At 33.6% G+C, this 27,950-nt stretch overlaps 5 protein-coding genes across 5 annotated transcripts; all 5 read left to right on the top strand.

The window, feature by feature from the left end:
• Window positions 1-2,575: 2,575 nt before the first annotated feature.
• Window positions 2,576-6,022, top strand: LOC133290051 (uncharacterized). The gene is made up of 2 exons (XM_061488105.1): window positions 2,576-3,117; window positions 6,001-6,022. Exons 1-2 carry the CDS (start codon window positions 2,576-2,578, stop codon window positions 6,020-6,022), a joined length of 564 nt encoding a protein of 187 aa, XP_061344089.1.
• Window positions 6,023-7,086: 1,064 nt separating this feature from the next.
• On the top strand, window positions 7,087-7,886 carry LOC133290050 (methionine gamma-lyase-like). Its single transcript, XM_061488104.1, has 2 exons — window positions 7,087-7,423; window positions 7,639-7,886. The coding sequence occupies exons 1-2, from the start codon at window positions 7,087-7,089 to the stop codon at window positions 7,884-7,886; spliced, it is 585 nt and encodes a 194-aa protein (XP_061344088.1).
• A 2,625-nt stretch (window positions 7,887-10,511) lies between these two features.
• Window positions 10,512-16,472, top strand: LOC133290069 (protein ACTIVITY OF BC1 COMPLEX KINASE 7, chloroplastic-like). Its single transcript, XM_061488125.1, has 18 exons — window positions 10,512-10,598; window positions 10,998-11,597; window positions 11,904-12,047; window positions 12,184-12,309; window positions 12,615-12,702; window positions 13,089-13,182; window positions 13,340-13,433; window positions 13,542-13,596; window positions 13,759-13,850; window positions 14,021-14,191; window positions 14,514-14,570; window positions 14,684-14,767; window positions 14,952-15,036; window positions 15,286-15,347; window positions 15,437-15,511; window positions 15,784-15,888; window positions 16,005-16,146; window positions 16,241-16,472. The coding sequence occupies exons 2-18, from the start codon at window positions 11,025-11,027 to the stop codon at window positions 16,312-16,314; spliced, it is 2,121 nt and encodes a 706-aa protein (XP_061344109.1). The 5' UTR covers window positions 10,512-10,598; window positions 10,998-11,024; the 3' UTR covers window positions 16,315-16,472.
• Window positions 16,473-18,590: 2,118 nt separating this feature from the next.
• On the top strand, window positions 18,591-24,256 carry LOC133290042 (acetyl-CoA acetyltransferase 2). The gene is made up of 13 exons (XM_061488088.1): window positions 18,591-18,674; window positions 19,734-19,798; window positions 20,046-20,144; window positions 20,233-20,406; window positions 20,492-20,597; window positions 20,679-20,817; window positions 20,903-21,046; window positions 21,445-21,530; window positions 22,128-22,227; window positions 22,375-22,485; window positions 22,572-22,613; window positions 22,843-22,929; window positions 23,774-24,256. The coding sequence occupies exons 2-13, from the start codon at window positions 19,753-19,755 to the stop codon at window positions 23,861-23,863; spliced, it is 1,224 nt and encodes a 407-aa protein (XP_061344072.1). The 5' UTR covers window positions 18,591-18,674; window positions 19,734-19,752; the 3' UTR covers window positions 23,864-24,256.
• Window positions 24,257-26,117: 1,861 nt separating this feature from the next.
• On the top strand, window positions 26,118-26,552 carry LOC133290115 (uncharacterized). Its single transcript, XM_061488179.1, has one exon. It carries the CDS (start codon window positions 26,202-26,204, stop codon window positions 26,409-26,411), a length of 210 nt encoding a protein of 69 aa, XP_061344163.1. The 5' UTR covers window positions 26,118-26,201; the 3' UTR covers window positions 26,412-26,552.
• Window positions 26,553-27,950: the final 1,398 nt, after the last annotated feature.

The following is a 27,950-nucleotide window of genomic DNA, read 5'->3' as shown; positions in this document are numbered from 1 at the left end:
CAATTAATGTGGAATTCATCCCACTTGAATATTTCAACAATCTCTCTCTCAAATGTGAAATCCACCATTGGTATAATCGACAATCACACACAAATTGCAAACGAAAAGAAAATGAGAGAAAGAATTAACACGGTGATTTACCCTGGTTCACCCAATGTAGGCTATGTCCAATTTGTTTGTACTATATTCACATCATTGTCACTAATTACAAGTCTCTCGGTTTATAAGAGGAATATAAATAGAAAACCCTAATAGCAGTTATTCATGAGTCCAACCCTAACATCAATTATTCATGGGTCTAAAACCCAACCCTCGTTACCTTTCTGTTTACCCCGACAACAAAAATTATAAAAATTCATGAGCCTAAATTTTTTTTTTAACTATGTACTCTTGAGAGTACATAATTAAAAAATGATTGTAAAAATGAACAATAACATTCCTGCAACATGATTCTTATAATTCTTTTAAGGGAAAAATGTTTCTGCAGTTAATGCAGATAAGTTATCTGCATTTATTCCCAAAACGACGTCGTTTTGGTATTGAAATCTTAAAAAATTATAAATATAAAGACTATTATAACCCTAAAATAAATTAAAATTACAAAAATATCATGATTTCCATCTCAAAACGATGTCGTATTGGACTTACTGCAGATAATTATCTGCAGTAACAGCAGAAAAAGCGAACCCTTCTTTTAATCTCACAATATTAGAATGATTTAATATTTCTGTTTTTCTCGCAATTATTGTGTGTGAAATTCACATAAAAATAAACGAGTAAGAGAGAGAATAGAAAATAGGATAAAGTTTTTGTTTAGAGTAATTATACTTTTGTTTTCTTCAGTCCTCACGTTTTGAGAATAGAAAATATGGAAAAGTTCAAACACTTCTTACGGTTTTGTTTTGAATCACTTAACTCTTCATATATTTTTTTAATCACTTATCTTCTATGATTTTTTCCATCAAAATTAATTCTTAAAATGGTTAGAAACTTAACTAAATTTTCTATTTTACCCATTTTAGAAAAATTAAAATAAAATGTTACAAAAAAATAAAAGACAAAATATCATAAAAGCTTATAACACTTACATAAAAAATTAAAAGTACAAAATATAAAATTAGAAGAAAAAAATTCAAATATGTCAAAATAAATTGAGGACAAAAAGAAGAAGAAAAAAATAAGATCAAATATAATAAAAACTTACAATAGTCACATAAAAGATTAAAAAAAATGAAAATAATCTAAATAAAAAAAGAAAAGAGAATGAAGATAAAAAATAGAAAAACAAATATGAAAATATATGTTGGAAACATATAATAATAATTTCTTTTTCTTCTATTTATTTTTTATCTTATTTTTTCTCATATTTCTTTTAACCGTGAAAAAAAAAATTAAAAGTGAAAAAAATAAAATAAAAAAATAAGATCAAATATGTTTAAATCAAAAGGAAAGAATTATCACACAAAAAAAAAATCTAAAGGAAGAAAATACATTGAAGACAAAAAAGAAAAAAATTGAAGAAAAAATAAGACAAAAAATATTAAAAACTTAAAAACTAATTATTTTTCTTCTATTTATTTTTTTCTATATTTTTTATTTTTTTATGGAAAAATTATTTTACCTTTTAAATGATATAATTTTGTGTCATTTTAGATTGCAACCGTTGATTTTCGTTAATCGAAGGTTATAATTTAAAGGATATTACTAATTAATTAATAAGTTTGACCAAATAAATTATTACCGTTGGTTGATGAAAATCAAATATTAGTATCTAAAATAATATAGTTATATCCTTTAAAAGGACAAATATTTTTCTCTTTTTTATTACTTTTTTTAGTCTTTTCTATTACTGATGTAAGTTTAAATATATTTAGTTTTATCTTCTTTTTTCTGTCCTCATTGAATTTTCTTCTTTTTGATATAGATATATTTAAATTTTTTCTTCTATTTTTAATTTTTTTATTCTTTATGTAAATACTGTAAGTTTCTAACATATTTGATTTGATTTTTATTTTTTTCTCATCAATTTATTTTCTTCTATAAGCAGATTAGAAGGGTAAAATAGGTAAATTAGTTAAAAAAAATTGTGGACAATTAGTTAAGTTCTTAATAGTGTTAAGAATGAGTTTGGATGGAAAAAATCGTAGAAAGATAAATGATTAAAAAAAAGGCCTAAAAATTTATACAGTGAATGTAGATAAGTTATTTACATTCACTCTCAAAGTCAAAACGACGTCGTTTTAAGTTGAAAAATTAAGAAATTACAATAAGAAAGACTATTATAACCTTAAAATAAATAATAATTACAAAAATACATTGATTTGGTGAAGCGAAAAATACATTGAGTTGATACAAAAATAAATTGCATCGGGCCCCGGGTCTAGCGAAAAATGGGCTAGGGTCCTTGCCACAAGGAAAGGCGCTGCATCGGGCCCGGGGTGTAGTGAAAAGTGGGCTAGGGTCCTTGCTCCAAGGCAAGGCGCCAGGTCTTCACCCGGATTTGGTGAGAAGTATGCCAGGGTCCCAACACGCAGATGGGCGAGCGTGGCGGGAAAGCACAGCCCAGGGGTTAAGGATGAGATTAGGAAGCTGGAACATAGGAACCTTAACGGGTAAATTGAGGGAGTTGGCAGATGTTTTTGCTAGAAGGAAAGTGAATATTGTGTGTTTGCAAGAAACTAAGTGGGCTGGAGAAAAGGCCAAGGAAGTGGATGGAACTGGTTTCAAGTTATGGTACACAGGTACGAACAAGAGTCGAAATGGTGTTGGAATTATGATCGATAAAAGTTTCAGAGATAAAGTTGTGAACGTCAAAAGGAAAGGCGACAGGATTATTCTGGTTAAGCTTGTTGTGGGTGACTTAATCCTGAATATCCTCAGTGTGTATGCACCCCAAATTGGATTGCAACCAACTGATAAAAGCCAATTTTGGGAAGACTTGGAGGAGGTTTTGAAGGGAATACCTCGAGAGGAGAAGATTTTTGTAGGAGGAGATCTAAATGGTCATGTTGGTAAAAGCAATGGAGGTTTTGATAGAATCCATGGAGGTTTTGGCTATGGGACGAGAAACGAGACTGGAGAAGATATCTTGAATGTTGCACTAGCCTCCGATTTGATGTTAGTGAACACCTTTTTTCAAAAAAAGGAGTCACACCTAATCACTTTTCATAGTGGCCATAATCGTAGTCAGATTGATTTCTTTCTGGCTAGAAGAGAAGATAGAACTTCTTGTGTCGAATGTAAGGTCTACCCTGGAGAGTGTGTCGCTACGCAACATAAGCTGGTAGTCTTGGATGTTCGGTTCAACAAAGTACGTACAATGAAGAAGAGGGCTCAGAATCCAAGGATAAGGTGGTGGAAGCTTAAGGAGGGAAAAGAGAGAGAGTTCAATGATAGAATGTTGCACGAAGGACCTTGGGAGTTTGATGGAGGAGTAAATGCAACATGGAATGAGATGGCTAAGTGTATTCAAAATTTGGGAAGGAGGGTGTTGGGAGAAAGCAAAGGAAATGGATTTCATACAAAGGAAACATGGTGGTGGAATGGAGAGGTGCAAGAGGCAATTAAACATAAGAAGGAGTGCTTTAGATCTTTGGATAAAAGTCCCAGTGCAGAGAACCTGCAAAAGTTTAGATTGGCGAGAAAAAATGCAAAGAAAGCAGTGCGAGAAGCTAGAGGCAAGGTTTTCGACGAGTTGTATAAAAATCTTGGGAGCAAGGATGGTGAAAGAGGTATTTATAAACTTGCAAAGATAAGGGATAAGAAAAGTAAAGACCTCACCCAAGTTAGATGCATCAACGATGAAAATCAAAAACTTCTGGTGAGAGATGAAGATGTAAATGAAAGATGGTTGAAATACTTCAACAAGCTGTATAATGGGGATGGAGATACAAGCGAGGTGGACTTAGAGGACGCGTGTGATGATATGAATAGAAGATTTGTACGCAGAATTAATACACATGAAGTTAAGGAGGCTTTAAAGAGGATGAAGACTAATAAAGCCTTAGGGCCTGATGGTGTCCCTATTGAAGTGTGGAGAGGCCTGGGGGATGTGGCAATAAAATGGTTGACCAATCTTTTTAATAAGATTCCCCAGATGAATAAGATGCCTGATGTATGGAGGAAAAGTATGATTGTGCCTATCTACAAAACAAGGGAGATATACAGAATTGTTCAAACTATAGAGGCATTAAGCTAATGAGCCATACTATGAAGTTGTGGGAGAGGGTTATTGAACATCGCTTGAGGAGAGATACCAAGGTTTCTGTAAATCAATTTGGATTTATGCCAGGAAGATGTACCATGGAAGCAATTTTCTTGATGCGACAACTAATGGAAAGATACCGAGAAAAGAAAAAGGACTTGCATATGGTGTTCATAGACCTTGAGAAAGCATACGATAGGGTTCCAAGGAAAGTTTTATGGTGGGTCCTGGAGAAGAAAAAGGTTTCATTAAAGTATGTAAGGGCAATCAAGGATATGTATGATGGGGCTACTACATGTGTAAAAGCTTGTAACGGATCATCAAGTTATTTTCCTATCACGGTAGGTGTACACCAAGGGTCGGCTCTAAGTCCTTACCTCTTTGCCTTAGTTATGGATGAACTAACAAAAGATATTCAAGAGGAAGTGCCATGGTGTATGCTTTTTGCAGACGATATTGTGCTTATTGATGAGAGCAAGGAGGGTGTTAATAGAAAACTTGAATTGTGGAGAAGCACATTGAAATCCAGAGGATTCACATTAAGTCGAAGCAAGACTGAGTATCTGAAGTGTGAGTCTTCTCTGGTATGAGATGAGGACCAAGAACCTGTGCATCTAAATGGTCAAGAGGTACCAAAAAAAATGCTTTTAAATACTTGGGCTCCATTTTACAAAACAGTGGTGAGATTGATGAGGATGTAAATCACAGAATCAGAGCAGGGTGGATGAAATGGCGCAGTGCATCTGCATTTTTGTGTGACCGCAAAATCCCCCTGAAGTTAAAAGGAAGATTCTATAAAACGGCAGTAAGACCGACAATGCTATATGGAGCAGAATGCTGGCCAGCACATAGGCAACATGAGCATAAGATGGGAGTAGCAGAGATGAGGATGTTAAGGTGGATGTGTGGTTACACAAGGATGGATAAGATAAGAAATGAAGATATTCGACGAAAGGTCGGAGTAGTACCGGTAGCCGAGAAGATGAGAGAACATAGATTGAGGTGGTTTGGGCACGTGATGAGAAGACCCATGGATGCTCCTGTAAGAACAGAAGTTTGTTACCAAGAGCTCAACACAAAAAGAGGCAGAGGTAGGCCGAAGCTTACTTGGGGGAAAGTAGTAAAACAAGATTTAATGGAGTGAGATATAGATTGGCGGACAGTATGTCTTAGAACGGAATGGAGAAAAGCTATAAGTATGGTGGAGGGTTAGACCCGCTGTTATTCCTATGTTCCAGATGGTCCCTTTTTAGTCCTTTTCCCTTTCATTTCCCCCACTTCTTCTTGTCCCTTTCTTTTTTACTTTTATTTATTTATATATACATATATTGTTATTTTATTTTATCTTATTTTATATTTTTATTTTATTTGTTTATTTTTATTTATTTATTTTTGGCTTTTTTACTTTTTTACTTTTTTATTTTTTTATTTTATTTTTATTTTTTATTTTTATTTATTTTTAACTTTTTTTCAACCGTTTTGTATCTTTCATGTGGGTTCATCTACCACCGACCCTAATTAATTTGGGATAAAGGTGTTGTTGATGTTGAAAAATACATTGATTTCTATACCAAAACGACATTCGTTTTGGGTTATCTATATTGACTGCAAAAAAAAGCGAACCCTAAAATAAGGAATAAGTGATTCAAATCAAAAGCATAAGAAATTTTTTGAACTTTTCTCTAGAAAATAATATTTATTGTTTATTTCGATTATTAAAATATTTATAATTTTTCTTACCGAAAAAAAAATTATTTTTATTTAATGATTTTTAAATATATACCTTATAAATACAGGTCAAAGAAACATATTTTTTGAGGAAAGAATATATGAATTCACACACCGCGTTTTTTCCTTATTTATCTAGAGGTATGGGAAGAATATACGAATGTACGTCTATGCAACTATTATTATTCTTAATAAAAAGAGTAAATACTTTTTTTTTGTTCGTGACAATATTTACGAAGTTCTTTTAGTCCCCAACAATAAAAAAAGTTTATTTTAGTCTTTAATTTTAGAAAAATAGTGTCACGTTAGTCTTTCTGTTAGTTGAGCTATGACGACGTCACTAACGTTTTTACGACGTGTACCGTTAAGTAGCTGACTAACATTTCACGTGGGACCAAAAACGATATCGTTGAGATACCTTCGTTTTTTTTTTTTCCCTCTTCTCTCCCACTTGAAGTTTATCCGGAGATTACAACGCTAAGACCTTCATCCTTCATCCTTCATCCTCCTCTCCTAAGCACGTTTGGGGAGTCCACTAAGCACGTTCCACCTTCATCCTCCTCCTTACCTTGTTGTTTCAAGTACCTTGATGGTCGCCAGAGAATTTGAGAATTCTTCTGACTATTTCTTGAGTTGATTCGACAATTCCTCCTGCTCAACTTTGTCACGTGTAAGAGCATCTAGATCAGCTTCAAATCCTTGGGCTTGTTTCTCCAGTTCCTCCTCTAATTTGCTGATTTGGGTTACAAGCATCCAGATCCTGCACAGCAAGAACTAGTTCAGAGTTTGATTCTTGTGTCTTCTTTAACTGTAATCGAAGATTTGCATTCAGCTCTTTCTCATAATTCAATTCTTGTCTGATTTCTTCAACAAGGGTACGAAGATCCCCACTTTCCAATTGTGACCTGTTACTCACTTTGGCCTCATCCATTCGCTTGTGAAAAGTCCTGTGACTGTCACATTCTGTCTTGAGTGCATCTCTTTCCTCTTTCATGCTAATGATTTCCTTTGAGAGCTCTTGTCCTCTTTTGCTTTCCTTTACAATTTGCTTCCAAGTCAGACACATTCACCTGCCTAGCCAAAGCTGCAAGTTCAGCCTTGAGTCTTTCAATCTCCATATCAGATGCCTGATTGGATCTTTCCCTAGGGCGCTAATGCTGTTGGGTTCAACTATGAACGCCAATGTGGCATTTGAACTATCTGAAAGAATCCCACACTTGGGGCTAAGGATGAAGGAACATAGTCACCGTGCAAAGGTGTTTGCAACCAGGCTCAAAAACTTAGGATTCAAGGTTATCTACCCTGGTCTTGAAGACCATCCACATCATGATTTGTTGAAATCCATGCACAACAAGGATTATGGGTACGGTGGACTTTTTTGCATTGACATGGAAACTGAAGAGAGGGCTAACTCGTTGATGAACCACTTACAGTTATGGACTAGAACGAGGCCCATGGTCAGTGAGGCCCATGATCAGCACAGGTCCACATGTAAGTATTATAAATAGGAGCTAAATGCCACAGGTATGACCTAATCTATTTTTACATATTTACGCAGCCTAAATAGTACACACACTTTTCCCAAGGCTAAGGCCATCAGATAGTGTGTGATCTGTTGTCCTTAAGATACCTAACTCATAGGTATCTAGAGAAGACACATGAATCATAGATCAATCATCCAATCCTAATTGGACACATCTGCCTAGGGCAGAACAAGAACCATGGACAATTTGGTTTTATGGCTGTTAGCTTGGGCTACTATGAGACCCTCATGTCTTGTTCTGGAAGTAGCACCAGCAGTGAGTTGAGTTCTGAGGAAAAATTCCTTGCTGGAATCTCACCAGGTCTAATAGGAATGTCAATAGGATACATAGGGACGTTGGAGCAGAAGTGGAGTCAGTTGGAAAAGGCACTCACTAGACTTCAGGAATATGGTTTAACCAACAAGAATTGAATCGCTTTTGTAATCCTACTTCTTGTAATGCTCGCTCCTGTTCATGCATATATCTATAAATACTGTTTATCTTCGAATGTAATCTCAGTACTCAATCTGTATGTAGTGTGTGCTGTATATTAAGGTCACTGAAATAAAAATGGAAAATGTAATCTCTGTACTCAATCTTAGTTGCTGCAAAATGAATCTTGCTTCGTGCATTCATTAATCTGGAATGCATTATATCTAGCCTTGAACAACCACGGCTTCTATAGATTGTTTACATAGAGGGATGGTTCAGATGGAGTTTTTATATATCCATTTTGCAAGAAATAATCACCAGTCTTCTTGTTCCACACTCTTTAGTAATTGTTTAAAACCATAAAGAGCTTTGTATAGCTTGTAAATTTTTCTTCTTCTTTTTGCTTCAAAACCTTTATATTGTTTAATCATGAAAACATGATAGTAAGTTATACAAAGACAAACAAAATATTAAAAAAAATAAAAATTATAGACTGGGATATATATATAAACGAGCAAAAATAATCCCTAGCCCCAATGAGTGAAACCATACTTCAGAAGAATCACTTTTAGTGCTTTCATTTGTATCACCATTGCTTAAATAGGTCCTCAGGCTCCTATCATGGGCTTTTAGTTTGGCATCTTCACATTCCTCTTCTTCTCTGCAAATGTTATGTGACAAGAAACCCTTCATAACAAACAACCGAATTTGAGGCAAACTCTACAACCGGTGGAAACGTGGTAGAGAAATCCTGCTAAACCAGATTTATTTATAACCAGCAACGGAGGACATGAAGGAACTGCTGGAGATATCTCCGGCGCCGGTGCCGGCGTTGCAGAGAAGAACTTGCATTGGAGAGAAGAACTTGCAATGCTAGGTTCAAGGTTTCAGCTTTTGGTGCTGCAAGTGGAAGAACTTGCATTGAAGAGAAGAAGAGGGAAAAAAAAAATTGAAGGTAGCTCAACCACTCGTTTTTGGTCCTACGTGGATTGTGAGTCAGCTACTTAACGATACACTCAGACTTGTTAATGACGTCGTCATAGCTCAACTAAAATTAAGGACCAAAATGAGACTTTTTATTGTTGGGGACCAAAATGGGCTTCGTGAATATTCTCAGGGACGAAAAGGACTCTAATAAAAATATGAGAAAAATGTTTCTGCAGTTATTGTAGATAAATTATCTGTATTTATTCCCAAAACGACGTCGTTTTGGTATTGAAATCTTAAAAAGTTATAAATATAAAGACTATTATAATTCTGAATAAATTAAAATTACAAAAATACCATAATTTTTGTCTCAAACGACGTCGTATGAGACTTACTGCAGATAACTTATCTGCACTAACTACAGAAAAAACGAACCCTAAAAATATTGAAAAAGCCCTTATTCATTAGCTTATTATTCTTTACAAAACATTAGTGCCATGCTTACTTAAGAAAATTGATTATAGATTTTAACAAAAAAATCATGACGATATATTTTAAATAAATAGTATTTTAATATTTATATCATTTGAGTTTTTCTGATAAAATATTCATATATACTATAAAATAAATTTAAAATATCCCTCTTTATTTTGAAGGTATGAAACTGTAACATGTTTGTTTATTTTTTGTTTTAAAGACAAAAGTAGATTATTCAGCACAATTTGCGGAAGCTTAAAAGGAAGCATCCTTAAATTGCAATTTTTTAGGGTCAAAAAATAACCTGCAAGTATCATTACAAAAAGAGAGAAATAATCTTTATTTTTAAATTTCTTTACTTAAAAAGTGAAACAAAAGATGATAGGAAAAAAAAATCACCAAATAAAGTTTCGTCGTTTTGCACCGAGGGAATATAATAAAATTTTCTGTTCGTTTTAAAAAAAAAATATAGAAAGAAGTGTTTGTCATTTCAAATGACATAAAGTTATGTCATTTTAAAAGAGATAGACACAAAATAAAAAAATTTAATTTAAAATTTAAATTAAGAAAAAACCACCTAATTTTTCTTTCATGATTTTTATTTTTTGTGTCTATCTCTCTTCTAAAATAATATAACTTACATCATTTAAAATCACAAACACCAAACCAAACCAAAAAATATATAGCTCCTTTTGAATGGAAAATTGTTTTCGTTTTCATTCCTAGTTTATTCAATATTTGAAAAAGTAAAATCGTATATGGTAAGAATTTTTAATTTGAATAAACTCACAATTTCTCAGTCTACAGATTTAAATATTATCACATTAGCCTTTTTTATAAAAAAATATATATCTAATGTAATAATGTTTTTAATTTTTAATAAATTAATATAAAAATTATTCTGATTAAAAACTAATATGATAATCCTTCGCATTATTATTTTTTTATTTAAAAGATTAATATGGATATTTAATACATTTTTATTTGACAGGAGTGGCAAAGAGAGGAAAAAGGCAAATGTATAAGAGTCTTCCACGCAACAAAGCCAGTGAGTGGCGGTGATTGTAGTTAAAGACCCCACCTTCCGTTTTGTCGTTAACACCGAAATTGAAGAAAATATCATACCGCTAAATTTGAAACTCAGAAGCAACAACAACCTAGTACCTCTCTATTATTCCTGTTCTGCTTCTGGCCACGTATATAGCAACATTCAACTTTCAACCTTCTTCAATTTTGAAATCTCTTGTTCAGTCTGGTTTTTGGTTACTAGGCAAATGATAAAGTCTGGTTCAATTTAGAAACCTGAGGTTTGTTGCTAAGGTTTACTAAGTCTGTTTTGATTCTAGTTGCTTTAAATTGCTCAACAAATTTGTTCAAGTCTAAATGAATATCACTTGCTGTATTGATTTTATACAATATTATTGTCTTTCGTTTTTCCAAATGATTATTAATTGCTACTGGTCATTGATATTCTTTTATGAAATAACTGATAATAACTCTAAGCTTAATTAACTGGCCATATGATTTGCTTTTACTTATTTATGTTTGATATATGGGACAAATTATCTGATATGGAATTCATCTCCTTTTAGGTTTGTTGTTTGGATATTCCAAATTATGTTCATTGAATTTCTCAGTAGAGTTTACAACTGACTCAGCTTTTGTCATTTCTTTTTCTTACTTTTTATTCTGATGTTTCTTTTAAGGTATCTTCATCTTAGACGGCAGTAACAATGGCTTTGCATGGTTGTTATTGTCACCATATGAACTTGACAAACCAAAGAAGAACGCTAGACAATCTCAGTTTTTCAGGCTCAATTTCAGTTCATAAATTGTCAAAGAATAAAAGGACAACATGTGATCCATCACGGAATAATCGATTTCATAGGTTCCTCGTGGAAATGAGACAGACAGAATTGCCTGCTTCGAAGTATGGTACAAATGGTAAAGCTGTTAAAATGGTACCGGCAAATGAGCTAGTGAAAAGAAAGACAATGTCAGCGAATAAGGTGGAGACAGTGAATGGTTCAACTTCAAAGCAAGCTGTTAATGGAGCAAGTCTAGTAAGAAGAGATTCCACCCCAGCTTCTACAAAGACAGTGAAATCTAGAACCTCTAAAGAACTTCCCCCGTTGGAGGAGCTAAAAGTTTTACCCTCAGATGAAGGTTTCAGTTGGGCCAATGAAAATTACAATTCCTGGCAGAGGACTATTGATATTTGGTCTTTTGTTATTTCTTTACGTATTCGGGTTCTATTGGACAATGCAAAATGGGCATATGTGGGAGGCCTCACAGAAGAAAAGCAAGTAGGTTCTGAAAGTTCTTTTGTTGGCAAAAACACTCTCTTTCATGATGACTTTTTATCTCTGCTGGTAGAAAGCCTCTTAAAGTTTTCTGCAGCACTCAGAATTCAATTCTCATGTTGTGACTCAATTAGTGGTGGATACCATATTTATTAAAAAAAAAAAAAAACTTTACACGCAAATCGAAGGGTCACTAACATGAGAGTTGAATTCTCATGAAATATGAGAAAAAGTTTTCCCTTAATTTAATTTGTTAAGTTTCTTGTGTTTGTGCTTTTCTGACCTGAATTGTTTTAACATTTTATTCAGAAGAACAGAAGGAAGAAAACTGCCTCATGGCTAAGGGAGAGTGTATTACAGCTTGGTCCAACGTTCATTAAACTTGGACAGTTATCATCAACAAGGTCGGATCTATTTCCCCGTGAATTTGTGGATGAGCTCGCAAAATTGCAGGTATTTTTTTTTGCAGATTTCAATTTTTCAATATTTTCAGGCTCTTCATTGGAGAGATTCCTTAACATAGAATGCTAAATTTTGATGTCAGATTTTATATGTTAATCTAAGTAATTCGTAATGTAACATTTTTCAGGACAAGGTTCCTGCTTTCTCTCCAAAGAAAGCAAGAGGCTTCATTGAGAGTGAATTGGGAGCTCCCATTAACATATTATATAAGGAGTTTGAAGATAGGCCAATTGCTGCTGCTAGTCTTGGTCAGGTGTTTGAATCATGCCCTAGCAATTCATTATATTTTTTTGCACTGAATCTTTACCTACTGTCCTTCACTTCTATTGTTAGAAACTTGTGGGTTTATTCGAAAAGTGAAATTTGATAAATATAACACAAAGTGAGATGTAGCATAATAATAGCTTAATGCCTTTCTCTATTGCTTACTCCATCATTAACACACACTTGAACGTTTCTCGCTTCTTCTTGTAATTATGCTAATGATCTTAATGTATAGATATTAACTACTAATGGTCTTAATGTATGAACATCAATTTTGGGGAACCCTGCTTGTAGGTTCATCGTGCTATTCTGCATAATGGAGAGAAAGTAGTTGTCAAAGTTCAAAGGCCTGGTCTGAAGAAGCTTTTTGACATTGATTTGCGTAAGTTGTGCTCATTTTGTTTGTGCTATTAGCAACACCTTGTGATTTGGATTAAGTAGATTTGGCCAACTGCCAAGTACTAATGAATCCAAGAGCCTAGATTGTTAGGTGCAAGCTTAGGAAGAGGTTTTACTTTAAACACCTCAACATAGGAATATGGGCTTGAAGCATGGTGAGGCAAGGATGAAACCTCACCATTTGGTACCAGAGAGTTTGATTCCATTTGCTGCCACTCTCCCCCTGTGTATTTTTCCACAGACTGCTTTATTTCTTGAAACTCTAATCGAAAGAAGGGTATTTATGTATAGCAGCATAGAGTTTTAAGACTACTAATTTTGGTGAATTGTTCTGTTTGTTACTCTCACAAGTTTGCTTGTTCTGTCCAGGAAACTTAAAGTTGATTGCAGAGTATTTTCAGAGAAGTGAAGCTCTAGGTGGTCCAACTAGAGACTGGATCGGAATATATGAAGAATGTGCAACGTAAGTGATAAGAATGGAAGTAAATCGTTAACGAGATTTCATGAAGTATAACTAAAGCATATTGTAAATTATGTTGCTACCATTTCACCTTCTCTTCATTACATTATTTTCTAATGCCTTATATAATTTATATTGTATTGCACATGCTTCTTTGCAGTATTTTGTATCAAGAAATTGATTACATAAATGAAGGAAAGAATGCTGACAGGTTCCGCCGAGATTTTAGAAACATAAAGTGGGTTCGAGTACCTGTATGTTTCTTGGTGCAACACTACAAGCCTATTGTGTAGTCTATATAAATTTCCAAAGTCTAATGAAATTTTTTAATTTTGACCACATCTTCTTTTCCTCCACTGTAGCTGGTGTATTGGGATTATACTGCAACAAAGGCGTTGACCTTGGAGTATGTACCAGGTTTTCATCTTCACTAGTGCATATGCCGTGTTTCTCCTTTTTTTTCCTGTACAAGTGGGAGCCAATAATTTTCTTTCTTCAAAGTGATATGTTATATGGCATTATGCCAGAGAACTTTTGTTTTTTTAACTGCTCTTTACTTTGATTTCACTACTGGGATAGGTATCAAAATAAATCAGGTGGATACATTAACTTCGAGTGGTTATGATATATTACGGATCTCATCACGTGCTATTGAAGCGTACTTGATTCAGGTGCACGACCTTGTTTCTCTCCAAAACTCGATCTGATAGTAATACCTGGTGTTGAAACCCAAAAAAAAAAAAAAGAAGAAGAAGAAGAAATTGTCACTTGATGATAGATGTTAGTAAAAAAAAAAATTGGAGTTAATAAATTATCAATTATTTTTTCTTTGGTCTTACAGATATTGAGAACAGGTTTCTTTCATGCTGATCCTCATCCTGGAAATCTTGCTATTGATGTGGATGAAGCAATTATTTATTATGACTTTGGCATGATGGGGGAGATCAAATCTTTTACCCGAGAGAGACTACTTGAACTTTTCTATGCTGTTTATGAAAAGGATGCAAAGAAGGTCTTGATTTCTCCTACCCCTGGATCATTTAAATTTAGGACATTGTCTTTTACTAACAAGAAATCATAACCTGATATCATGATAAGCTATATTGATAAGTGTGTAATCGATATCCATTTTTTATAGCTGATTTTGCCTCAATTAACTCGAGCAAACAAAATGACAATATGGCTTTCAGTACAATTACAATTGCAAATTTCTGTCCAGCTAACCAAAATTTATCTTCAGAAAATGGGAATTTAATGTTGCTCAGAACTTGAACTGATCAACTTCAGGACCCCTCTTTCTCATTTATTTAAACTTACAAGAAACAATGATGCAGGTTATGCAATGCCTTATAGACCTTGGAGCACTCCAACCTACTGGGGACCTGTCAGCGGTAAGAATGTGATCTACCTGTTTCTCTACTACTCTTATATAAGATGGTTAGTTAAAAGTTCAAATATTATGTTTTGTGTCATGAGTTTATAAATGACTAAATTCGGCTTCCAGGTAAGGAGATCTGTACAGTATTTCTTGGACAATCTGCTAAGCCAGACACCAGATCAGCAGCAGACCTTTTCTGCAATTGGGGAGGTATGTGAGCATAGTTATATTGAATCAATGAATTCTTAGCTGCTTTCATGATATTTTGGGTGATTGTTTCATTGTGACTGATGATAAGCTGAAGATGGAAAATCATTGTTTTTACTTGGTTATTCAAAATTATATAGAGAATCTATAGTCTACAATTTATTATTTTGAGTGCTTTCTGTGGTAGGATTTATTTGCAATAGCACAAGACCAGCCATTCCGTTTTCCATCCACCTTCACCTTTGTTCTCAGGGCGTTTTCAACACTTGAAGGTGTGCATCTTCCATTTCCTCCTGCTCTCCCTCTTCTGATTGTCATTCTTACAGAAATTTTAAACATGGTCCAATGTGTATAATTAATTTCACATTAGTATGCGCATTATAAGATGGTAACCCCTTCCTTTACTGGAAAAGTTTAACCTATTTAGTGGATCAATAGCAAAAGGATATTTTTTAATCAGTGCTTTTTATTTCTTCATTATCTATTATTTAATTGTTTTTACTTTTTTATTTTTCTGACAGGCATAAGTTACACACTCAATCCAGATTTTTCCTTTGCTAAGGTTGCTGCACCCTATGCGCAGGTTCAGACTTCTGGTTGTCCATGAATGATTATTGTTCTCATACTGCATTAAAATACAATGTTCTGCTCATACTCTTTACTACGTTACAGGAACTTCTAGATATAAGGCAAAAGCAACGCACTGGACCACAACTCGTGGAGGAAATAAGGAAGCAAGCAGATGATGTACCACATCTAACCTGAACTACCATTTTAGCTTTTTGTTCCATTGATGTCTTTTTATAGTGAAAATGTATCCTCTCATGTATGATTTCACATAACCAGATCACGTGAAAGGTTATCTTCGGTTAAAAACCTTTTACATAATCTGATCATGTGAAATTATACATGAGAGGATTCATTTTTCTTGGACAATAGAAAAATCTCTTGTGATGTGAAGCATTTTCTATGGCGTTATGCATCCACTTAAATTGATAACGCTTGTGGAATATTTTTAGGCGAGAACCTATACCATGTCAATGCCATACAGAGTTCAAAGAATAGAAGAGTTCACAAAGCAACTTGAGGCAGGGGATCTAAAACTACGAGTCCGAGTGCTCGAGGTCAGTTTGTTTATTTTTCTTCACATAGTATATGCCGTATAATCAAGTGTTTTTCTTCACATAATCATTCTTTAACTTACTTTTTTTATTTGAAACTATTTAACTTGATTTGCTAGTCTGAAAGAGCTGCTCGGAAAGCAACAATTTTACAAATGGCTACTATGTACACGGTATTAGGAGGAACCTTGCTAAATCTTGGCTTCACTTTGAGTAGCCAAGGCAATGAAGCTATAGCGAATGGATCTTTCGTTGGTGCAGGTGACTTTTATATTTCAAAGCTTTTCTCAAGTTATTGTGCAACCATGTGCAAGTTTATTCTTGTGGCTGATAGGTGCAGCTTTGCAATATGCAGGTCTTTTTATGACACTATTTGTCAGGTCCATGCAAAGGGTAAAGAAGCTTGATAAGTTTGAGAAAATGATATAATTGGTTACCAAAAAATTCAATTCTTTCAAACCTATACAAAGTTGTGTTGATCTCCATTTTCTTACTTGTAAACGTTCAATTTTTTTACGCAAGCATAACAAGCTATACGAGTTATACAGAAACAGGATTGGAGGCAGATGAAACTACTATACATTTTATGGCTTCAAAATAAAGAAAATATCATAGTTTGTAAGTAGAAAAGCATATTGTACGCCGTGAGCCTACCTACACTTGCTTACAAATTCTCGGTTGAGAAACACTGTCTGATAAAGCATCTCTTTCTCATCCTCGTTTTAACCTCAATCTCCCTGGTTCCCTAGTACGGATACGTAAGGAACGAAATTAGAAAAACGAAGAGAAATTGGAGATAGAGAAGACTTTAGAGAGAGAGATGGGGGGTGGGGGAGAGAATTAAAGAGATTACATTGAGACATTAAGGAAGAGACTTAAATTTGTTGAGAAATATAGTCCCACATTGGTATTGGTTGTACGGGCAATTAATGTGAAATTTATAAGGTCTTACCCTTTGAGCTAGCTTCTGGGGAGGTGACCTCAAGGTTCTTAACATGGTATCAGAACGTTCGAAATCTCACCGCCTCCCACTTTCTTTGTAGTGGACCTCTCACTTTCTTTGTAGTGGAATTAGTCCCACATTGATTGTATGAGCTACTAATGTGAGGTTTATAAGGCCTTCAAAATTATTTTCCACCACTTCTTTTTTTGTAGGTGTTCAATGATTTTAATTTCAAATAATTAAGATAAAGATAAACTAATTTAATGACAAACTATTAGGGTAAGGATAAACTTGTGTGCAACCTTTTATTGCCCTTCAAAACAATGTAGTCCTCGAGTTTGAGGGGTGTGCCTCCGCCATGATCAAAGATGAATTGTTGTGTCTTCGTCACGCATTTGGCAGATACCAAATGGAGTCACTGTGAACACATAATTTTTCCCAAAAGGAGAAAAAAAAAATCTACTGGGATTGAAATAGGGCTGAGTGGGTTCGGATTCAGGGTAGGTGAGTCTCACAGACCCAACCAAATACGGTATGGTCCAATTATGTACTCGGTTGATTCAAAGAAAAATAATTATTTTCTATAAATAAATGATAAAGATTATTGCCAATTAATAAAAATAATAATTCCCTCGTTCATGCGCAAGGAATAAGCTAAACATTATTCTTCTTACAATCCACCGTCCGTTGTGTAGGATTTACACGATTAGGGTGATTTAAACAATTAAAAAATGTTTTTGCCTTGACACATTTTTGTCCAATTTCCATAGTTGAGTAGTTGGTGGCGCAGACGCTTCACGTGTTGGTGACTTGGTGTTGCTGTATATGAAAAATTAAAAACAATTAGTGTGCATCGCATGCAACCCATCCTACATTTAATTATGTCATTTGTCTTTTTGCAATTTACCCCCACACAAAACCAGTTGGCCTTGCTCTCCACCGTCTGTTTGTACATAAAATTACAAACAATTTAGATAATAAAAAGTGCAAAACATTATCAACCTTATAGAATACCTATTAAATTGAAATGAATATAATTATTTCAGCCAAAAAAATGAAAAGAAATAGAATAAATTTTTATAGGATTTGATATTTATTCTTTTAAAGAACGTAGAATTGTGTCATTTTAAATGAAAGAAAAAAAATAAACAACAAAAATTATGAAAAAAAGTGGGTGAATAGTGGGTGATTTTTTAAATTTAAATTTTAAATAAAAAATTTATTTTTAACTAAAATAACCTTTTGTAAAAAGATAAATATTTTTTCATTTTTATAAAGGATTTGATTTTTCTATAGCAAGGTTAGAAACAAAAAAGGGATCCACTAATTTTTTTTTTAAAAAAAAAATTATCAGAATTCAACTCATATCCTATTAAATATGTGTCTCCGGTGCGCAAATTGTCTTCAGGAAGTGGCAGAAATGATTTTGCCTTTTATAAATGGGTGCATATGTTGTAGGATAGTACGAGAGAAAAAAAGTAGAGATAAGTTAAATGTGGGTCCCACATTTTAAATTAAAAAAGAAAAAAAAATTAATTGGCACGGAAAACGAATTTGTGTAGGAAAAATTTCATTATCTCATGTAGAAGGAGATAATGATTTCCCTTTATAAATATCATTCCGTACAAAAACTTTGGAAACTCAGAAATGTTTGATGTTGATTCCGTTTAACAAATTGAAGGATTCCGTTGCCTTAAAAGAAGGGTGCGTGTAACTCGTGGTTTGTCCCACCTGGCAATACATAAACGGTCAGATCAGACATGCTTCTTCACTCTTCACTCTTCACCCTTCCCTCGCTTTCTCTTTCTCTTTCTCTTTGCCTCTTCAACAATTAAACACCGCTAAGGTAACCGTCTCTCTCTCTCTCTCTCTCTCTCATCGACTGTTCCTCGTAAGCTTCTTAGCTCAAATTACATCAGATCTGTATTTCGCTTGAGACGACATGAATATGATATTTGTTGCATTAATAGTTATCTGTTTGATCATTTATTATTTCTATTTCTCTGTTAGATCTTTATTCTTTCCTTATTTATCTGATCGTCACTTGTCGTATTGCCTGCTCATTGCATCTTGTTTTCTTACATAGAAAAATAAGACAACTCACAAGTATAAAGTATTGTATTATTCTCTTAATTATGTGAGAAAGAACGAAGGAGGAAGAGACAACAATCTCACACTGATTTTTTTATTTTTTTATTTTGAATTTCTGAATGACTAAATATTTTTTAAGATCAAATAGCGCTATCGTTTTATTCTGCCTCCATATGTTTTGGCTTTGTTTGAGTAGAGGTAGAAGAATATGTAGTTAATGGAAAATACTTGATAGCCATAATTTTTTGAATTGAAATTGTTATTAACCGTTGGATGGAAAAGTAATCTTCGCCACTTTGACTTATCAAACAACCACATTTGAGTTTTTACAAATTGTAGTTAAATTCTATTAATAACACTATTTGTAGTTTGTGTTTTTGGATTGAGGACTTTCTACTTTCTGGTTCATAATTCAACAAATTTACAGTATATCTATTCTTTTCTGTTGGATTTCTTAACTATATATTTTTTGGTTTGGTTTTTCCTAACTAATAATATGCCAAAAAAGGAAAGGAAGACTAGGTAAAAAAAAGTTGTGATAGTTTTGTTGCACTTCCAATAAATTTGATACATTCTCACATTGTTCCTCCCATTTTATTGAAGAAATTGGACTAATACAACATTGTGTAGTGTCAACGTTGTGTAGTGTAAGACAAGAATCCCGAATGTTAAATGTATGCCCGTGTATGTGAGGCCAATGATAACTATTGCTGTTTCGTATAATCACTCATACATGAAGTTAGTTCTCTGAGATTATATGTGTTACTTGTTAATTAAATCTTCTTACGTCCATATTTTTTGTTTTGGATTACAGATTCCATTTTCATCTATCAATGGCTCCGGTAGCAGAAGCATCTTCAGATTCTATAAAGCCTAGAGGTCATTCATCAAACTTTTTAGCTTACATATATACACTATAAAGTACATTGGAGTATTGCTGTGTTTATATAGCCTTTATTTGATTCATTTAATCTTTTAGAGTATTATTTGGTATAGTTGTTCATTTCATCCATCTGGCACAATTATAAAGAAGAAAAAAAATGAAACATTGATTTTCTTATCTTCCAAGCTCTCAAATACTGGACGCCTTTTGGTTTAGTTGATCTGATCTGTTTGTTTTCTATAGATGTTTGCATTGTCGGCGTTGCCCGTACACCAATGGGTGGGTTTCTTGGTACTCTGTCTTCTTTATCTGCAACCAAGCTAGGCTCTATAGCTATTCAAGGTAACTAAGGAAATCTGTATCAGGGCTTATTGCATTGCATTTGAAACTTATTGAAGATATGTTCACATCTTTTTTCATTGATATGTAGCTGCTCTTAAAAGGGCCAATGTTGATCCATCGCTTGTGGAAGAAGTATATTTTGGGAATGTTCTTAGTGCTAATTTGGGGCAAGCTCCTGCCAGACAAGCTGCTCTAGGTGCAGGACTACCCAACTCAGTAGTCTGCACTACTGTTAACAAAGTTTGTGCATCGGGAATGAAGGGTGTGTAATTTTTAATAAAAGGAATTCCATTTCTTTCTTTGTAAGTTATAATAAAAAGAATTCTAACTTCTTCTGGTTATTGCAGCGACAATGCTTGCGGCACAGAGTATTCAGTTAGGCATAAATGATGTTGTTGTGGCTGGTGGTTTGGAAAGCATGTCTAATGTACCTAAGTACCTGGCAGAAGCAAGGTCAACAATGCCTTTTATTTGACATATTTTTTAAGCTTAGTTCCTGTGTTCAAAGAAACTGATTCAATACTAAAAGTTCAGGAAAGGATCCCGCCTTGGACATGATTCACTTGTCGATGGGATGTTGAAAGATGGTTTGTGGGATGTCTATAAGGACGTTGGCATGGGAGTGTGTGCCGAACTGTGTGCTGATAACCATGCAATATCAAGAGAAGACCAGGTATTTTAGGATTAATTTCTGTTCAGAAATGTTTTGGCAGGATCATTATAAAAGATTTTTGCTGATATCTCTGTCTTTTCCACAGGATAACTACGCGATTCAGAGTTTTGAACGTGCGAATGCTGCCCAAGAAAGTGGTGCCTTTACATGGGAAATTGTTCCAGTTGAAGTCTCTGGTGGAAGGGGAAAACCATCTACAGTTGTTGATAAGGATGAAGGCCCAGGAAAGGTAATCATCCAAAGAACTTGAACCATGGTAATACTTGTTCTTGTATAGATGTGGTGAGCCTATGAAGTACACGTCTACAGCCTCTTATCCATATTAAGTAATCTTTCTTAGTTTCCTGAGTATTAAAAATTTGTTAAAAGATTACAGGTTTTCTAGGCATACGAATATAGATATTGCATGATATCTTTTGTAAATACCTCCATGTCTGTTAACCTGAGAAATCAATCAGGAGTGGGGATTGGAGTTTGTAATTTTTTCTCTTCACATAAAGAACATTTATATCTTTGGTACTTCTAGTTGCAAATCTAGTAAGTTACCTATAATCATTAATTTTGTCGGTACGTGTGCATTTAAATATAAACTAATATATTGTTATACTTTTCCTTTTGCTATGCCAGTTTGATGCTGGCAAGTTACGCAAACTCCGACCAAGTTTCAAGGAGAATGGAGGTTCTGTTACTGCTGGCAATGCTTCCAGCATAAGGTTAATATATTGTCAGAATTTATTCAACTTTTCCCTGTTTGTATTTGGATGCTCTTGTTAAATTTTTTTTTATAAAATACATGGTTTTCAGTACCATTCATTGGACTGATTCAATTATAACTTATCATTTAGACAAGAGTGATTTAGTGGGGAAAAGAAGCCAACCAGGAATTGATTTAGTGATATTGAATTGGAGGAGTTGGTCAATTTGAGTGATGGGTCAATCATACATTTTGCAAGCAATATTTAGATAGACATATGGGGGAGTATAGTTAGGTATCCCAACTTGTAAGTCTTCCACTCATACTTGCAAGCATAGATAGCTGAATGTCATCAGGCAAACAATTTTTTGCCTATATCATCTTTGAGCCACAAGTGATTCAGTGAATTTACAGTTTGAACCTTGAAGTCAATTACAAAGTTATATTCATGACTTATTAATGTATTATATGCTTCCTTAAGTTTTCACTCTGCTAAATCTTGAGTTTTCTTTAGTTTAGGCACTCAAATGCTTCTAACTGACATTATATTTCCTGTAAGTCTTAGTTTGGCACGAGCCCTGGTTTTTAATAAAATTGAAAATGCTCTTGCTGACAGCGATGGAGCTGCTGCATTAGTTTTGGTGAGTGGAGAAAAGGCACTGAAGCTTGGGCTTCAAGTTATTGCAAAAGTGACTGGGTATGCTGATGCTGCTAAGGTACATACGATATAATTTAAATATAAAATACACCTTTAGGCCATGAAAAATAAGAAATGGAAAAAACCATATTGGTATTCACATTATTTGTAGGGTTGAGTATATTACTATTATGACTTCATGCTCATTTGAGGTTGACCTGTACAGGAACCAGAGTTATTTACTACAGCTCCTGCCCTTGCCATTCCCAAAGCTATTGCCCACGCAGGGTTGGAAGCTTCACAAATTGATTTTTATGAAATAAATGAAGCCTTTTCGGTAGGCTTTCAGGCCAAACATTTAATTGTAGTAGTTTGTCAATTTATGACCGCATGAATTTTAATTCTTCACTCTGCTTTCTTTAGGTTGTGGCTCTTGCAAATCAGAAACTTCTTGAACTTAACCCGGTAAGTTTTGTCCCTTGTCATGTGAAACTTGTAATTCTTTTATGTCTGTGTAGTAAACTATTTCCGATAGAGTGTCTTGAGGACTGCATGCTGTTGTAGGCCCCCTTCCCCTCTTTGCAGTGTGAAACATGTTAAATTTGTCTATAATCCACAAATTGTCTTCATGGTGACCATTAATGGCTCTAAACTTCCATTTATTTCTTTTACTCAAGTAACTATTATTCTGCAGGAAAAAGTAAATGTACATGGTGGAGCTGTAGCATTGGGACATCCTCTTGGTTGCAGTGGCGCTCGTATCCTGGTGACACTTTTGGGGGTATGTTTGTTTCAGTTGATAACTTTGATTATTTTGCAATCCACCTTTTTTGTCTTTGAAGAAAAAATGTCTTTTTTAGTGCTTAGCTCTTAAATTCTTTGTTTAATTATTTAAACTTGTTATGTTCAATTACTCAAAAGAGTTAATAATTTGAAAATACATGTAATTACCTGGTGCTATAAAGCTTCCCGCGGTCTCTAGGTCACATGTCACATGGCAACAACAACACCAACCGTTGTGCCAAGGCATCAATAATAGTAATGTAATTATTTTACTATTTTATCATTTCTGTTTTATTTATTTTTAAATGAATTATTTTGATAATCAAGTGAGAGGAGTGGTTTGTTATGAGAGTAAGAGGAGCAAATCTTGACTATTAGATCTTACATGAATGGTCAATATTAGAACATAAAGGCATATGATTTTTTTAAGTGATCATATGATATTTAAGTAACTTTTTATCCTAATTCCTAACTGTTCATGTACAATATCTTTCTTCTATCATATTGGATGGTGGAGGGTTAGACCCGTTGTTATTCCTATGTTTCAGATGGTCCCTTTTTTAGTCCTTTTTCCTCTTCATCTCCCCCCTCTCTTCTTTTTCCCTTCTTTTATCACTTTTATATTTATATTTATATATATATATATATATATAGGGGAAAGTTACTATTTTATTTATTTATTTTTATTTTTATTTTTATCTTTTTTCAACCTTTCGTATTTTTTATTTGGGTTCATCTACCACCGATCCCAATTCATTTGGAATAAAGGTGTTGTTGATGTTGATGTTGATCATATTGGATGTTCTTTTTTGATCGGTTAGTCTAATAGTCACTGCTTGCAGGTACTGAGGCAGAAAAATGGGAAATACGGAGTTGGTGGCGTTTGCAATGGAGGAGGCGGTGCATCTGCACTTGTTGTGGAACTTCTGTAAGCGTTTTTCATGTTCGATAGATGTCCTTTTAGAACCAGTTTGTGCCAAGTTCGAAAAACTCCGTCTCCCTCTTTTTAGCAAGTGCACATGCAAGTTCCAAATTTATTACGATGGCAAAAAGGAAAGAGTGGAGAGAAATTTGCCTACGTAAGTATTAGATTTAAGTCTCAGTTTGCGAAAGTGAAGTTTTCATAGCATCGAAGTAGAACATGGAGCAATATTATCTAGATTTTTGTTTTCTTTGCAATAAGTCACCGGTGTACCTTGATTTGGGATGAATCATTCTTCAAACCCCTTATTTCAAACACAAGATTACACAGATTCCTGTGCTTTACAAGAATGTGTTCATAACTGAAACGACTGAAAAGAAAGAGCGGAAACAATGAAGCTGTGGTTGTTCTTGTATCTACTACTAATTTATTATTGACGTGGCCTATATACATGAAACCAATATCATAGATATTAATACATACCATTTGGTACTTACATAAAGCAGCTATTTATGGGTTTAAACCTAAATTAGTAAATAAAAGAAAGTTATAAAGTAAGCTGAGATCACAATATTAACAAGTCTTTAAAAACATGGGTGCACGATCCTCGTTATTTTTGCAAGCTGACAAACTGCAGAACACACTGCACACATAAAAAGAACACACTGCATACATACCAATTGGTACTTACACAGTGCACCATCCTCGTTAGAGCCTGTTTGGATCATCTTATTTTTAAGCTAAAAGTTACTTATAAGCTAAAGTTAAAAAAAAGAGCTTAAAAAAATAAGCTAAAAGCTGTTTGGAAATTACATAAAAAATTTAATTTAAAAATTACTTAAAAGCACATATTTTAAGAAAATTATCTCTCTCTCTATCTTTATCACTCTTCATTTTGGAAAAAAGCACACAATTTAAGAAAGACAAATAAGAGCTTAAAAAAAGCTCCTCTCAGTATCTTTTAGTTTTTAGCTTTTTTCTTCATTATAAAAAAAAGCTTTTTGTTATAAGAGCTTTTTCTAAAATCTGTTTGGCTTAGCTTATGCTTATAAGCAGCTTCTAGCTTAAAAAAGAGATGATCCAAACAGGCACTTAAGCACGTTATCGATAAGCTCATACGACGGGTTAGAGTCACCAAGTTTTAAAAAAAATTGTAAAATATATTGATATTGGAAGTTAAACTAATAACTTGCCCACTCATTGTGCTTTTCACCAGTTTTACCTCAAAATGATATTTATTTGCAAACTGAATCAAGACATTGTCATCATCAAAACTAAGATTGGAATACTCTGAGCATCTTAAAGCACATTTCTTATGTATATATCGGTTTATCCAAAAGAAAACAACTATGCAACTCTAGGCAACATAACAGAACACTTGCATCAGTTTTCTAACGAATAACTAACTGCATTTATCAGATAAGTTTGAACATTAGAACAGATTTTAGGAATGCAGCATATACTTAATGTCATAAGATGAATGCGGTGGAAATGAAAACCTAAAACAATAATGCTACCCGTTTTGAAATATTTGATTAGAATTTGTAAATAAATTAACTCGGCCTTAGCAAATTTTTTAAGTCTCAAATTAAAATTTCGAAATAATATATTATGTAAGAACTGTTCTAAGTGTAAAATCTTGGTTCTAAGTTCGGATGTGTTTTAAGAGATTTGAGAAAAAAAATAAAATATTTTTAAATAAAAACATGGGAAGAGTTTGAAAGGTGGGAGATAAATATAAAAAAAGAAAAATATTTCTGCAGTAACTGCAGATAAGTTATCTGCATTTACTTTCAAAATGACGTCGTTTTGAAATTGAAAGATTAAAAAATTATAATTATAAAGATTATAATAATCCTGAAATAAATTAAAATTATAAAAATACCATGATTTTCGTCCCAAAACGACGTTGTTTTGAAATTACTGTCGATAACTTATCTGCAATAATTGCAAAAAAAACGAATCCATATAAAAACGATAGTTAAAAGGTTAAGGAACTTCTAGAAAAACACAAGAAGGAAAAAAAATAAAATAAAGAATTCATTCCTGCCCACAAACAAAAGTTATGTTAAAGGCATAGGAACCTTTAGAAGGACAGCTCTTGTGGGACAAAGGAAGTGACCGTTAGAAACTTGAACGTTAAGCCCATTACAGCTCACTTCTAAGAATCTGAAACCTTTTATATTGAAAATTGGTAAGATGCCATTTCCATATATAAATACTCTCCCACTTTGCTAACACAACCCATCTGAAACCTCCTCTTATACACTCTCTGTGTTCTCTCTCTCTTACTCTGTCATAACAAGCAAAGCAACCACAAAAAGAAGAAAAGAAGAAAAGAAGAAAAGATGGGCATGGTGGTGGTTATCTCTCTCCCTCTTATTCTTTTCTCATTAATGCTTGGTTTTGGATGTTACTTCTTTGGAAGAGCTAGAGGAAGGCGAGAAGTACAGACCAACCCACAAGTTTATGGGATGCCAACTCCTCCGCCAGGTGCTGCAAATACCCTTCCTTCACAATCACCCCTTTTCAAGCCAGAGGGTGCTTCCAATGTTTGAGTTCAACCAACGCACTACGCATATATCCACACCATATCTACCCTCTCTCTTTCCCATTGTAGTTCCTGATTTTTTTTGTGCCTTTCTTTCTATTGGGTTTGGTGTAAATTGGTTGTTGTAATTGAATACTATAAAAAAGACTCCAGATTCATTTTATTCATTTGTATGCCTCTCTTTTATGATCTGTTTTTTCACCTTTTTTCTGTAATTGTTGTTTCGAAGTTGAAAGTTGAGCCAACTTTGATTAATTTTGAGTAAAATGTTATATTTATAAATTTTTTATTTGTTACAAATTACATTCGGTAAGATATTCTTGAGTGATATTTATAGTTTGTAAAAGAAAAAATTTGTTAATATACCTGTTCTCTAATTTCTGACATCGAAATTCAATTTTGCTCGTGAGAGACTGGGAGTTGAAGTTAGTAGATCTGAGCCATTCATTATTGGGACCCTGACCTTTGATTAGTTTCATGTTAGGATTTCAAAAGAAGAGAATTCTTTAAGAGCTAATAAAGTACAACAAAGTTTTGCGTACTAATAAAGATATGCTACCCAGCTTCTTAATGACACGGCCAAACAACATTTTAAGATAATCATAATATAATTTAAATTGTATACGCTTTAATAAGGACACTGGTGTATTTAGTTCGTTTCGTATAAAACAACCAATGAAGGATACGTGTTAAGCCTTTTAAGTGGCTAATATTATTAGATAAAAAAAATTCTTAACGTGAGTATCATTCGATGCATTGAGTACCACCTTGGCAACGTTCGCCATCACTTTTATCAATAGAATGTTTATCCTTTACGATGCGTTTGGTTGAAGATAAATTTTAAGAATACTAGAGAAATGTAATTACTAGGTAAACACAAGGAAAGTTGAATAGATGGGGAGTTAAAAAAAAGTAGTTTGGTTTGATAAAATTTTACCAGGAAAATATATGACAAAAAGTGTGTCAACAGTGTTTTACCCGGGTTTTCTCAAAAAACCACCCTCAAATCGAGTTTCTAAACGGTGCAAATTACTATCTTTCTCAAAAGTCAGGCATTTCACATAGATGGGTTTTGGTCAAAACCTGTTGAACCAAACATTGATTTTCTAAAAACCAAACTTCATTTACCTAAGAAAATCTCAAAAAACATGAAACCAAACGCCCCCTTAAGGCATTTGAGATAAGAAATTTCACAATTTAATTTTTTATAAATAAAATGAGGGCCGTGATAATTGAACTCATGATCACGTAGTCGTATTGATTTTGATATCATGTAAAGAAATATTTTAACTCAATACCTCAAAACATTTTGTATCTCGAAGAACAATATTTTTTTTTTAAAAGTGAATATTTTAAAAAATGAGGCGGTAATAATCGAACTAATAATTACTTAGTCATATTAATTTTAATATCATGTAAAGAATTATTTTAATTCAAGACCTTAATAGGGCGTTTGGTAGAGGAGAAATTTTTTTTTATTCGGGAATCTCGATTTTCAAAAATATGATTTTTATATTCAGTTTAAGATAATATTCGAAAATTTTAA

The sequence above is a fragment of the Gastrolobium bilobum genome, unplaced genomic scaffold, assembly GCF_033153095.1.
Source record: "Gastrolobium bilobum isolate Gb01-03AN ecotype WA unplaced genomic scaffold, APGP_CSIRO_Gbil_v1 utg7782, whole genome shotgun sequence".
Taxonomy (NCBI): domain Eukaryota; kingdom Viridiplantae; phylum Streptophyta; class Magnoliopsida; order Fabales; family Fabaceae; genus Gastrolobium; species Gastrolobium bilobum.
The sequence above is the reverse complement of the archived record's forward strand: the minus strand, read 5'-3'. Positions and strand labels throughout refer to the sequence as shown.

What these genes read in the sequence shown, in the direction of transcription:
- LOC133290115 (XM_061488179.1), top strand. Translation starts at nt 26,202, where the DNA reads ATGGGCATGGTGGTGGTTATCTCTCTCCCTCTTATTCTTTTCTCATTA.
- LOC133290042 (XM_061488088.1), top strand. Translation starts at nt 19,753, where the DNA reads ATGGCTCCGGTAGCAGAAGCATCTTCAGATTCTATAAAGCCTAGAG. An exon ending in AGATTCTATAAAGCCTAGAG is followed by an intron (nt 19,799 to 20,045) that starts GTCATTCATCAA and finishes TGTTTTCTATAG; the next exon opens with ATGTTTGCATTGTCGGCGTT. An exon ending in AACTTCTTGAACTTAACCCG is followed by an intron (nt 22,614 to 22,842) that starts GTAAGTTTTGTC and finishes ATTATTCTGCAG; the next exon opens with GAAAAAGTAAATGTACATGG.
- LOC133290051 (XM_061488105.1), top strand. Translation starts at nt 2,576, where the DNA reads ATGAGATTAGGAAGCTGGAACATAGGAACCTTAACGGGTAAATTGAGG. An exon ending in GCACTAGCCTCCGATTTGAT is followed by an intron (nt 3,118 to 6,000) that starts GTTAGTGAACAC and finishes TTATAAATACAG; the next exon opens with GTCAAAGAAACATATTTTTT.
- LOC133290050 (XM_061488104.1), top strand. Translation starts at nt 7,087, where the DNA reads ATGCTGTTGGGTTCAACTATGAACGCCAATGTGGCATTTGAACTATCT. An exon ending in TGATCAGCACAGGTCCACAT is followed by an intron (nt 7,424 to 7,638) that starts GTAAGTATTATA and finishes ACATCTGCCTAG; the next exon opens with GGCAGAACAAGAACCATGGA.
- LOC133290069 (XM_061488125.1), top strand. Translation starts at nt 11,025, where the DNA reads ATGGCTTTGCATGGTTGTTATTGTCACCATATGAACTTGACAAACCAA. An exon ending in GCTTTTTGACATTGATTTGC is followed by an intron (nt 12,703 to 13,088) that starts GTAAGTTGTGCT and finishes TGTTCTGTCCAG; the next exon opens with GAAACTTAAAGTTGATTGCA. An exon ending in TACGAGTCCGAGTGCTCGAG is followed by an intron (nt 15,889 to 16,004) that starts GTCAGTTTGTTT and finishes TTGATTTGCTAG; the next exon opens with TCTGAAAGAGCTGCTCGGAA.